At 37.7% G+C, this 13,753-nt stretch overlaps 2 protein-coding genes across 2 annotated transcripts; one reads left to right on the top strand and one right to left on the bottom strand.

Moving 5' to 3' along the window:
- Positions 1 to 230: 230 nt before the first annotated feature.
- Positions 231 to 2,827, bottom strand: LOC121050964. Its single transcript, XM_040512600.1, has 2 exons — positions 1,537 to 2,827; positions 231 to 589 (listed from the first exon to the last, which is right to left on the bottom strand). The coding sequence occupies exons 1-2, from the start codon at positions 2,788 to 2,790 to the stop codon at positions 383 to 385; spliced, it is 1,461 nt and encodes a 486-aa protein (XP_040368534.1). The 5' UTR covers positions 2,791 to 2,827; the 3' UTR covers positions 231 to 382.
- Positions 2,828 to 8,573: 5,746 nt separating this feature from the next.
- On the top strand, positions 8,574 to 13,123 carry LOC112171931 (DUF21 domain-containing protein At4g14240-like). Its single transcript, XM_040508208.1, has 5 exons — positions 8,574 to 8,578; positions 11,563 to 11,731; positions 11,969 to 12,034; positions 12,357 to 12,424; positions 13,087 to 13,123. Exons 1-5 carry the CDS (start codon positions 8,574 to 8,576, stop codon positions 13,121 to 13,123), a joined length of 345 nt encoding a protein of 114 aa, XP_040364142.1.
- The last annotated feature ends 630 nt before the right edge of the window (positions 13,124 to 13,753 follow it).

Below are 13,753 nucleotides of genomic sequence, written 5' to 3'. Positions count from 1 at the left end.
GGTCGTCAATTTGGGTGGGTTGTTCACAGAAGTACTTAGTGTTGATTTACTCAGAGAAGGTCTATTGTACTCCACAAGATTATGCACCACGAGATCTAATTCTGAAGCTGATGTGATAATGATTCGAGGGCAAGTACAGATATTCAAATTTCATTGTGTGGTGTTGGTATGAGGAAGGATCGATCATGCAAAGTTATTGACCAAAAGCACAAGTACTGCAGCAAATTAAGTCAACATATAATGCAGAGATTCATACAATGATACATGATGGTTCATTAGGAGGGTGAGATGACAATTCTCTTCTTAAAAAGAGCAAAATAAATAAATGTCTTCTTCTAATTTAGATGAAGCCGTGAGTTCCTTGTGTTCCTCGTCTCTGCGGTCAGATGTTACCTGTAAATTTTGATTTACAACTCACACTGGTACTGAAGTGAGCAAACAATTCTTGCTTGGAAAAGTAGCATCCGCAGAATTTGCACTGGATGAGTTGCTGCTCAGATCTGCAACGAGGATTGATAGATAAGTGATGATTGAAGAGTTCTATATCGGGAAAGTAGCGTCCGCAGCTTTTGCAGATTGCACGCTCCTCCTGCCCAACAAACATACAAACTCATCATTAACCCACGAATAAAACCAAAAAACTAGAAAGGGATAACAGCAAGATTAATCAGAGAGCGTAATCTGCATCTGATAGTGTTAATAACTGTATTGACCACCACCAAAAGTGCATTGCTCATTCCTAAAATAAGATAGTTTTTTTCTCTCCATAGTTCAATGATAATTAGCAACAGCAGCTAAATGAATAGAGAATTCCCTTTCTAAAGATAAGGATCAATGAGGATAGATCAAGGTCGCCTCCCATGGATGTCCATAATCTACCATTAAACTAGCCCAAATGCCAATACTAAATAGCAATTGGAAGAATAAATAAAGCCATCAGAGCTAGGAAGACACTTCCCACAATCTTTACTATTGCTAGATGGAACCATTGTTGCAAAAGTCTGAGTAATCTCCGTCCTTCCTTAGAGCTGATAGTTTTAGTAATGGGCAATTAGGCAAACAAAGATTAGATAACAAATTCATATAGAGCTGTACAAGTCTTGAAAGAACTTGCTTACAGCAAGTGTTTCTTATTGCAAGGTACCCTATCATATTTTCGCTTACTTCTCTTCTTTTTAGGAGTATTTTCATATTAATCCCATAGTAACTATTTACTCTCAACTATTACATTTCATCTAACAACAGAGGCCCCCAGACCTAGCCTTCCTTCAATCAATATTCAAAAAGCTTAACTTAATTTGTTGACTACCTAACAAACTCAAACTACAAGGCAATGAAATAATGAAGAGAACAACTTCTAATTGAACCTGGTTTGACAAAGTTTTACTCTGCATAGTTACCCCAGAAAAATATATACCAACCACAGAACAATATATACCTAATGTAATGCTTGATTAAGATATTACTTACTCTTGTACAGAAAGTAAGACAAATCATGACACATGGAATGCGCATTATCAAGCATAGAGAACTTACACGATGCCGGTGATGGAGTGGAAGCACAGCTAAACCGCACACATATGTAGATATGGGAGAAGCTTCCTCAGACCAGTAGTGGTATTCAAAGGTGCGCCAACCCAGTGTTTTGGCAGAAAAGGATGTACCATTCGAGTTGGAGGGGTAAAACACACGGAAATATGGATCATCACCACAACTGCTGGTATGAGTGTCAGGACTAGCAGCAGATTTCGAAAAGGAATATTCGAATGTGAAGAAAACCCCACGCATCTTATCAAAAATCCACCAATCCAAGAACACAAAGCATACTTTTTGACCTCCAAGATGGATGAAGCTGACTGAGCAGTCATCAAATTTAATATCCACCTCTATGGTTGCTATAAGCTCGAGAGCGAGATCATTGGACAGGTTCATGTGGAAGACTAGTATATCGTTCCCACAGGAGGAAAATAATATCTTATGATTATCCACCTCCAAGTCCAAAACCAAAACCTGCAGAAAGGGAAGGGAATTGGGGTCATTATAATCGTACAGTTTAGGGCCGTCATGACGAAGACGAAGTTCATTCCATGGTCGGGTAGGCTCCGCCACGTCAAAGCAGTAGGCCGGAGTATCCCAAGCAGAGATCAAGAACTTGGTGCCCACAACTGCGCAGGAGAGGAGACCACCACATTCGATAATCGGATGATCCGGAAGAGCGGCCCATGATCCGGTTTGGGGGTCAAATACCTCAAAGGACGAGGAGCTGGGGAAGTCTTCTTCAGGCTTTAATTCGAGAGCGTACAGTTTACCCTCGATCTCCATCAGCTGGGGAAGATATTTTGGTGATTGAAATTCCGGAAAACCATGATCACGAGCTTTAGCTTTGGGTTTGTTGGCTTTGCGTTTGATGAACTTGGGCTTATCTCGCCAGGTGTCCAACACGTAGACCTTGGAAGTCGGATGTATTTGTGGAAGTTGAAGTCCGCCGGCCAAAACAATCTGAGATCCAAACACACCGAAACCCATCTCGTAGGGAACGTCGTTGCCTTGAAGAAAATCAACTTCTCGCAGGATATCGTCTTGGACTTTGGTTGGTGGAGATCCCATAGCTTTGGTTGGTGGAGATCTGGAGAAAGAGATGGTAATCGGAGTATCGGAAAAGGAGAGCAAGTCGGTCAAGTTGATGGCCTGGACACTGTAACACTGTGTAAGCACGCTCTCGTCCTTATATCTCTCCATGCTACATATGTACAGCGACTTGGTCGAGACCCAATCCGCCTCAGCCTCCATGGCTTTCGATAACCCCTTTCCTTACCCTAAATCTCGATTTTCCCTGCAATGCTAGTATTTATAACCATGCAAACGTTTTGCATTGGGCCGCCAGGTGTGGCCCAAACTTCACAATCCTTATTAAAAAAAGGCATTCTAATAAAAGCCTAAAACAAAGGAGGACAACAAGCTACTGTCATGATGCTTATACGATCAAGCATCTATTCATGAAAATGTACGCATACTAATTAGTTGTTAATTGATCAATTTCTGTCATGTGTTGTAGGTATGTGGGAGAAAGGATTTTTCATGAGAGATAACTATCCCGAAGATCAGAACAGAATAATTCATCGAGTACATAATGTCAGTGGCTATTGATCAAGTGCATGTCTCCAAGAGACCAAGACATTTGAATATACTGTAGATTTGAATATATAGAGTTAAATCTTATTTGAATGTCCTACGACTGTACGTGGATCATCCTTGTGAATCAAGCTGTTGCTGTAGAAATATGAGCAATGCTAGAAAGACCTTTTTCTTTTCTGTTACACTTGCATTATGTGTGATTTAAGGTCCCCTTATTACATTGTAAGCCATCTTTATTGATAGTTAATTCCCAGTTTGCTCCTATCGTGTTCATGAGTAAAGTAAGACACTAAAACTAAGACGTGTCTGCCTTGCAGTTCATTTTTTTTACTTTATCAGTTAAGGGCCTGATTAAGTACATCAAATAATGTAGTCGGGTTGCGACGATGAACGTACAACTGAATTGAATCCTAATGTTTCTCAACACTATGATTCATACTTTTCACCCACTTGAACAAAGCTAAAGAACTTTTCTAAAATTGATCAATCGGCGTAGCTTTAACATATCACAAATTTCCTCTGCTAGCTAGGTTTTATTTTTCTTCAGTTGTCATCATTTTGCTTACATGATCTGTAAAAGAAAGATTAATGCGAACGCAACAGAGAGCCTAAGGACTTGCAGGAATTACCATTAACCCTTTCCTGATCCAACTAGGAAACTGCTCTACATCCACTTGCATTACTGTCTTCTCCACTCAATTATCTAGATATTTTGTGTCTAAAGTACATTATAATCTAGTTAATTATCTCTTTGATTTTCAGCCACATGTTTGACTAGTTAGGTTAATATGGTACCCCAAATGTCGTGAAATTTTGATATATTTCTTTTATGCTAGTTAACAAGTGATCTGGAAAGTTTCACCTTGTTTCGATGTACAATATAGGGTTAACTAGTTGTAAAATCAAGAAACTAGATATGAAAATATCAAGCTGAAACGGTTTTTTCATCTGTTCTCGTTCATGCTTCATTGCCATTGCAATTCAATCTAAACAAATCAAGTTGTGTTTATGATTGTGGTGTGTTACAACTTACAAATCATGTCAGAAGCCCAAATTCTAACAACGAGGGCATCAAGAGTTTGCTAGATTTTCAGAAAGGTGAAAAATTGAGGAGAATGAAAAACAAGCTATGAACAAATTGTGAAGCAAAACAAATTGATCTAGTTTTCTCTGTTTGCTATCTTTGGTAATTGTACAGGCTTCTGATTACACAAATGTGGAAAATTCCCCCTTCTATACTACTCACTATTAAGCTAAGACTAACTGATTTCACTAACTACTCCTATAGCAATTTAGCAACAGAACGCGTGTCAACCAATCTGGAGAAGATGAGCTATAGGATTAGCCTTAGCTAGCTTCATCTTCTTTATTCCTTGTCTCTGCGGTCAAATATCACCTGTAAAATTGGATTACAACTCACGTTGCTTTCGAAGTGAGCATACAATTGTTGATGGGAAAAGTTGCATCCGCAGAATTTGCACTGGACGAGTCGTTGCTCAGATCTGCAACACTCACTGATAGATAATGAGAATTCAATTTTTTATTTATTGCTAAAGCAGAATTGGCAACTTTTGCAGCGGAAGGGTTCCTGCTGCTGCTCCTCCTGCTCAGCAAACATACATATTCATCATCAACCCACGAATAAAACCAACGACAACTAGAAAGTGATAACAGTAAGGTTAGTCAGAGAGCGCAATCTGCATCTGATAGTGTAATGTATTGACCACCACCAAAAGGGCATTGCTTATTCCTAAAACAAGATAGTTTGTTTCTCTCCATAGTTCGGTCATAAGCAGCAGCGGCAGCTAAATGGATAGAGAATACCCATTCCAATGATAAGGATCAATGAGGATGGATCAAGGTCGCTGATTCCAAGGATGTCCATAATCTACCATTAAACTAGCCCAAATGCCAATACTAAATAGCAATTGGAAGAATAAATAAAGCCATCAGAGCTAGGACGACACCTTCCACAGTCTTTACCATTGCTAAGAAGAACCATTTTTGCAAAAGTCTATATATGTGTGTGTGTGTGTGGAAGTCAGCTTGATTGATTCGAATCATGTAAAGTAGCTTTAGGATAGGGTTATCTCCATCTTTCCTTGGTGCTGATAGTTTTTGTAATGGGCAATTAGGCAAATGAAGATTAGATAACAGATTCATATAATTGAAACTGTACATGTCTTGAAAGAACTTGCATGCTTACGCCAAGTGTTTCTTATTGCAAGGTACCCTATCTTATTTTTGCTTAGTTGACTCTTCTTTTTAGGTATATTTTCATATTAATCCATAATAGTTATTTACTCTCAACTATTACATTTCATCTAACAACAGACCCTAGACCTAGCCTGCCTTCAATCAATATCCGAAAAGCTTAACTTTGCTGACTACCTAACAAACTCAAACTATAAGGTAATGAAATAATGAAGAGAACAACTTCTAATTGAACCTGGTTTGACAAAGTTTTACTCTGCATAGTTACCCCAGAAAAATATATACGAAGCACAGAACAATATATACCTGATGTAACGCTTCATTAAGACATTACTTACCCTTGAACAGAAAGTAAGACAAATCATGACACATCATGGAATGCGCATCATGCCATCATTAAGTACTAGAGAACTTACACGGTGACTGTGATGGAGTGGGAGCGCAGCTAACCCGCACAAGTCTGTACACATGGGAAAAGCTTCCTCAGACCAGTGGTATTCAAAGGTGCGCCAACCCAGGGTTTTGGCAGAGAAGGATCTCCCATTCGAGTTGGAGGGGTAAAACAGACGGAGATATGGATCATCACCACAACTGCTGGAACGAGTGTCAGGACTAGCAGCAGATTTCGAAAAAGAATATTCGAATGTAAAGAAAACCCCACGCATCTTATGAAAAATCCACCGATCCAGAACACAAAGCATACTTTTTAACCTCCAATATGGGCAAAACTGATTGAGGGGGGATCAAATTTAATATCCAACTTAATGGTTGCTACAAGCTCGAGAACAAGATCATTGGACAGGTTCATGTAAAAGACTCGTATAATGTTCCCACCACTGGAGAAAAACAATATCTTACCACTATCTTCCTCCAAAACATCCAAAAAGGGAAGGGCACCGGACTCATCATCAGAATTTGACAGTTGTTGATCGCGGTCATGATGAACCGAGAGTTCATTCCATGGTCGGCTAGGCTCCGCTACGTCAAAGCAGTAGACCGGAGTATCCAAGCCAGAGATCAAGATCTTGGTGCTGACAACTGCACAAGAGAGGATATCACCGCATTCGATAATAGGGGGAGGATGATCCGGAAGGGCGGCCCATGATCCGGTTTGGGGGTCAAATACCTCAAAGGACGAGGACGAGGAGCTGGGGAAGTCTTCTTCAGGCTGTAAGTCGAGAGCGTACAGTTTACCCTCAATCTCCATCAGCTGGGGAAGACGTTTTGGTGATTGAAATTCCGGAATTCCATTATCACGAGCTTTGGGTTTGTTGGCTTTGCGTTTGATGAACTTGGGCTTACCTCGCAAGGTGTCCAACCCGTAGACCTTGGAAGTCGGATGTCGATGTGGACGTTCTAGTCCGCCGGCCAAAACAATCTGAGATCCAAACACACACCAAAACCCATATCGTAGGGAACGTCGTTCCCTGGAAGAAAATAAACTTCTCGCAGAATATGGTCTTGGTCTTGGTCATGGCTCGTTGCTATTGGAGATCTCATAGATTCGGCTGGTGGAGATCTGGAAAAAGATATGGTAATCGGCGTATCGGAAAAGGAGAGCAAGTCGGTCAAGTTGAGGGCCTGGACACTGTAACAATGTGAAAACCCGAGCTCGTCCCTATATCTCTCCTTGCTACAAATATACAGCGACTTGGTCGAGACCCAATCCGCCTCAGCCGCCATGGCTTTCGAATTCCAACTCTCAGACCCTAAACCCCTTTCCTTACTCTAAATCTCGATTTTCCCTGCATGCTAGTAGCATTTCTAACCATGCAAACGTTTTTGGCTTACACATTACAAGTCATATAAGAGACCACATCATACCTTTTGAGATTAGTAATTGAGTATAACATTTTGATCATCTATAGCTAGCTACTTCACACCAAAGGCTCGAAGTCTTCCCGATCGCAATGAAGCCATTTTTTTGTTTTTCAATATACATATCTTTGCCTCTATTTCATAAAGTTGAAAGTCTTGGAACTATTTAAAGAACATGCCTTTTTAGTGAGGGATTTTTTTTTTTGGGTCATTTTAAGGGATTGCTTATTAGACCAACTTTTAATGTGATTTTCAGATTGATTAGAGTTGCCTAATCACCTATTGGATAAACTGACTAGAATTACTGGGAGATTATTTTCAGTTCAGTATTGTTTGTAAATCATAGTATTGCATATCAGAGGATAATAAAATCCACCGAGCTATAAGGCAGTGTTGTCATCCTCCTCCAAGAATTCCCCTTTTATGCATTTATATATGGAATACTATCATATGAGATAAAGACACATTTTGAAATGAAATTCATGTTTGCAAGAAACTAGTTTGTTTTCACATATGCAGCATAAAAGTTAAACGAACAATTATTTGTTAAACATCTTCTTGGAACATGCATATCTTATTGCTGAGTGGTGAGAAAGTAAGATCTGCTCATTAAACAAACTTTTGATGTTCAGCATTATACTCTTATTCTCAGTGACAGATTTTATGAGCATGTTCTAAATTGCTCAACCAATTCTCTCCTTCCCTCTCTGATCTCTCCCCGCCTGAGTTATGAACCTCTTCGAGTCTCTCCCGACTCGGCGACTCAAGCAGACCTGAAGTACTCCCACGGCACACAACTCACGCGCGCGCCTCTCCATCCAGCAGGTCATCGTCAATGCCGTCAGATCTGCCCCATTCCCGATTGATGTTTCTGTACCTTTAAAGGAGATCCTGCATGCGAGTTCCGCTTCAGTTTCAATTGTTCGATAGTTGGTGTTGGTCTTGCAGTTTGGGGTGATTGATTCGGTTGAAAGTCAAAAGTTAAGAAGGTGAAGTTCAGTCCTGGCAATGAAACCTTCTACTTTGAGGCAAAACTCTAAATTTTGTTTTTAATTTTTTATTATTTTTTTTATTGAATAGTTTTGCAATAATATGATTATTAAGGGTCAATAATATGATTATTATGGAGCAATAATATGATTATTGGGTATTAGTAGGGGCAATAAAATCGGACGACGGAATCCGGCATTTGGTAGCCTGATTTCGGTCACCTGTTGCCGTAGCCGGCCACCAGCCACCGGAGTTCGGCGAGGTCTCCAATGAGTTCTTTCTCTAAGTGACAAAGAAGGAGAGGGCAAAATTGTCCTAAAAATAAATAAATAATTAATTAATTGGGTATTAGGGCAAAATATATATAAACTATTTGGTAAGTGGGCAATCTCATAAGATGTGTGGGTAAACCGTAAATGAGGTTAGTATAGCTCAAAATTGGGTAAATGGACATTTTATTTTTCCAATTATTTAAGATTAGTTACTTAATTAGTCTGTAATTTCTGGTAATGTTTTATTTTTGAAATTATGAACCAGTTTTTTTGTTTTAATTATTTAAGGTTAGTTACTTAATTAGTCAGTAATTTTTGGTAATGTTTTATTTTTGAAATTATGAATGGATAAATTAATTATAAAAGATTTTCTTTATTTAATACATTCAAAAGATATTCTTTATTTAAAACATTGAAAAGAAAAATCAAATCTCACTGCAAGTTGATCATTGATTATTTGATTTCATTTAGAGAACATTTGATATTAATAATGTATGTCCCTAATAAGCTTAAAATTTTGGCTCCGCCCTGCTCATGTTGATCATAGAGGAGGGAAAAACCCTCACTTTTGGCGCGCGCACACACATATATATATATATATATATATATATATATATATATATATATTTTACATTTTTGCCACATCTTTGGTGGCATTGGCTCGGCCAACAATAATTAACGACCAGAAGCATTTGAGAGATACGCAAATTAGGAATTAGGAATAGAAAAGGGATGGGTCCATCATGTGATTCATGTCATGGATCTAATTACAGGAACGTACTCCTTGTGAGAATTGAAGAGATATATTACGTGATACAAACTAACCTATGTGATCATTGATCTCATAAAAAATATTTCAATTTCAGTTGTACGTATCGTCCAGCTAATTGAATGTCCGAATTCATCGAATTACAAGTAGTGATGTTATTTATTTAATTATTTTTGAGAAAAGGATTGCTAACATAGTAATGGGTTTGAATTAAATTTCCATGCCAACTTATTTGACCCTATTTGAGTGTAGATAATAGAGCTAGCAGTGTCCTACTAATCTCGTTTTTATTTCTTAACTATATTATGCATACTAAATAGATGGAGTTAGTGATAACATTAAATTCACTGCTACTAATCTCGTTTTTATTTCTTAACTATATTATGCATGCTAAATAGATGGAGTTAGTGATAACATTAAATTTTGATACTCTTCTGAATGTACATCATGTTACTTTAGCATACCAGACACGCTTTATAAAAATAAATTTTTTTATCAACATTAGTTTAGAATAACAGACATGTTTTTATTTCTTAACTTTGTCATGCATACTAAATAGATGGAGTTAGACAGTTAGTTATAACATTAAATATTGATTTTCTTCTTAACATACACCATGTTACTTTAGCATAACAGATACGTTGTATATAAATGAAAAGTTTAACGATGTTATAAAAGTAATGTTTTATTTATAAATAATACAAAAATATAGGTTTCATATAAGATAAAACAAAAAGATGGCATAAAAGGAAGGGATGCAAATTCTAAATGTGCTATTTCTGTTGAGTAACGGACACGATCAGTTATACATAATACATGTGACTCGTGTCTTTGGTTTAGTTAAACTTGACGGGACATCATCAAACTAAACAAATCTGACTTTAGAAAGGGAAGTGGCATCTTTTGTAATTATTGCTCACTTAAGAGTAGAGTCCTATAAAAAGACACTTCGCAGGTAGGGATTAAGAATGTGAGAGGGAGGACAACAGCGAATCACGTCTCGCGCGTTTGATTAAAACGACATTCAAACTGGGGGCCTTGGCTTTTCTATTACAACTTTATTAGCTCCATTAGAAAGCCACGTAACACCAGTTACCGCTAGTTGAAATTTAAACACCGTGCACTTCTCAGTGGAAACCAAGAATCCCAAATATATGTCCAAGCTCCCCATTATATTCATCCATTTGGAATGAATTGTAGACCTAATGGGCCCCACCGACGTGGCCAATTAACATCCTTCTCAAGAATTGCTTACTTTTTGTTGACCATGAATTGAACGTTAACGTAATTGTTTTGCCGCCATGGTGAAACAAGCCGGGTTTAATATTATTTTCGCTGTGAAAATATCTCCATACCCCAGGGCCCAGCTTCATTGAAGTCATCTGCCTCTCGATATCTCTTTCTCCTTACAGCTGATTAAAAGCAGAGAGAGCAAACCAATGCAATCCCGGCATCAATCTGGTATTTTGGCATCTGGGATGAGGCTTACAGCTAATAACTTGTATGGGTTGGCATCAATCAAAACCACGAAAAATAACTTGCTTGGGCTCCTTCTCTCTGGTCTTTTTATTTTTTTTATTACTGTTGTGCTACTGCTACTGGCTATCGTGCCGCTTCGAACCCATTCGATGAAACCCAATCGTCCCGTCGGTTTGATCGATTTTGAGTCCTTGATCTTACTCTGAAGAAGAAGAAGAAGAAGAAGAAGAAGAAGAAGAAGAAGAAGAAGAATCACCCAGACAGACACTGAGAAAGTTTTAAGTTTGCTTTGCTACCATTTGTGGACGCATGTCAATGTCATCTTCTTCGAAACCAAGCATCAATTCGATCTGAATTGGATCCTTCTGCTGTAAATTTAGGATCTTTGAATACCTGTTCATGAATTACATTGGATTTTATTTTTATTTTTCAGGCCCTTCCTTTGTACCTTGATGAAATCTTTCACCCTGTTGTTGCCGTTTTGATGTCTGTAACATTTGTTCTAATCTTCAGAGAGGTATCTCGATTGAGATGCAATGGGATATTATTGGGATTGCGATTGACTTGTGACTTGCCATTCACAAGCTATATGCTCAAGATATGTATGGGCTTTCTGTTGACTTGTTCGCATTCTGATGATCATCTGCTATCCAGTATCGCCTACCCAATTGCAAAAGTAATGCTCATAGCCTTGCACTAGCTAGACCTCAGTTTCTGCTTTATTAATTGATTTTTGGTTATTGGACATTTTAGTATTGCACCTAGTCACCTACACTCAAATTACTTGTTACAAGGCAATGATCTTTTTTTTTTCTTTTTCATTCTATATCCGGTGATAATTCTGTATTTGCACTCATAATTATGTTTCTTTATCACTAAAATCAGAGTAAGCTATCAGAGTAAGCAGTGTATTCATCTAGGCTCTAGGGTTTCAGATTATAATACTATTTCTTTAAATTCATGGTTTCAGGTTCTTGATCTTGTACTTGGACATGGAGATGATTTGTTCAGGCGAGCACAGTCGAAAGCCCTCGTCTCTATTCACGACCTTGAGGTGAGCAATTTAAATTGACAGTTTGGATGGCATGCCACCACTTGCAATTTCTCATATTTTGTTCATATTTCTAATTTCTTTTGGTGAAGAAAAATGTTTATGTAAATAGTCTACGACTGGTTGTTCGGGTTGAATGTGACTTCTGATTAGTGAGTGGCTGCTGAAAATGCCGGAACAGATATTCTGGTTCTCATGGTTTCCTATTCTTCCTTGACATACTATTTCTGTCCATTGTAGGCTGGAAAGGGAGGTGAACTAACACATGACAACGATTACAGTGGAGCGCTAGATTTAACTGAAAAGGTGCCTAATGATTTCAAACAAGTGTTCTATACTTGAGTGATTATAAATTCTTTATTGCATCTTCCATATCTATATTGGGTTGTTCATGCCTGTGGTCCTTAGTATTATACTATCAACCTTTTAGTTCCTTTCATGGTCAAGTGCATTCACGGTGTACTTTGTTTGTTTCTGATATTGCTTTGAACATATTTTAATGCTAGTTTCCAAGGTACCTTAGTTTTAATTACATGTTTCAGTTATCTTCATGCAATTTTAAGCATTGTGATAAACTCTCTTTAATCTGTGAAGTGTTCCTAATAATAAAGCATCTTTCAATTTACAGACTGCCAAGGAGGCTATGACACCTATTGAATCAAGATTGTGCTTGGATGTTGATTCAAATTTAGACTGGTACGTCTTTCGTTGGCCTTGTTTGGTTTTAATATATGCTGGAAGTGATCTGGTTTTCTTCCTTCCACTAATAAGGACATTTCTTAATTTTTATTGAGCAGAGTATAGTAGAAAGTTAAGAAATGAGAAGGAATTGTTATGTTCATATGGTAGCAGTTTAGATGTGTCTTTCTTTTCTGCTTTATAGGGAAAAGACTTTATAAGAGTGGTATAAAGAAAGACAAATATATATAATCACACTTGTCCACCTACACTTGCGCACATAATCAAGCAGAATGTGTAAGTAGATCACATTATATGCTGGAAGAATTAACATGACCTAAAAATCTGGACTTTAAGTGGGTTTTTTTATTCTATTTGATGTGCTACTGCTGGTCTTTGCATATTCTTCTTTCTCTTATTTGCTTATGCGCAATGGCCCTCGATTCCTGCACGCACCACAAACATCCTCTTCTTGTGCTCGATTCGATACCAGTAAAAGTTCAAGGATTTTCAGTTTTCAATTTGATTATCAGTTTTTGTTGAACTCGAATTGAATTTGCTTTTTTTTTTTTTTGCTGTTTTGTATAATTGGTCTTGTTCAATCTAGGTGGGTGGTTTTTAAATATATAGTTCCTTTTACTAATTTATAGTTTTTTTCTTTTTTCTTTTTGTGATCTAAGGCCGTGGAAAACTGAAGTTATCTTAAAGAAAAACTGAAGTTATCTTAAAGAAAGTAGTCATTGCACTTGGCAAGAGTGTAGCTGGAGGTATCAAAGAGTAAGGTTTGAGCTTCTTTTTCTTCTAATAACCTGAAATGGTTTATTTCAGTTGTGACTATGGATTTTGAGGGTCTGATTATTACAGAAGCTATTTGAAGAGTATAAGAAATTATAGAGGGATTTTATAGTAGGTTGGGAGAAGCCCAATGTGTTTATGAATGTCCCTATTTGACATCCAACTATATTGTTCTGTTGTCAAAGCTTGCTGTTCTTTTTTTTCTTTTTCATGTTGCATACATAAATATGCTACAAGGTGATCTACTGATCTACAATGTGATCTTTGGGTTGTCAAAGAATGCATCTAGGTCCTAGATTTGGCCCAGTCTAATCATTAAGAGTCGAGGACCTTAGGTGGGGATGCACACAAACATGATAGTTTATAGGTCCTAGATTTGGCCCAGTCGTATTCTTTTGTACATTTGGAAATGAAGTTCAGAGTATGGCATAGGAATGGAGGTGTCAACAAGTGGTGACATCTATAGCTATGAAATCCTGCTATTTGAGATGCTTATAGGCAAGAGATTGATATATGACGTGTTTAAAGACGGCCTGAACTTGCATAAATTTG

The sequence above is a fragment of the Rosa chinensis genome, chromosome 1 (genome assembly GCF_002994745.2).
Source record: "Rosa chinensis cultivar Old Blush chromosome 1, RchiOBHm-V2, whole genome shotgun sequence".
Taxonomy (NCBI): domain Eukaryota; kingdom Viridiplantae; phylum Streptophyta; class Magnoliopsida; order Rosales; family Rosaceae; genus Rosa; species Rosa chinensis.
Note: the sequence above shows the minus strand (reverse complement) of the source record. Positions and strands in the feature narration are given on the sequence as shown.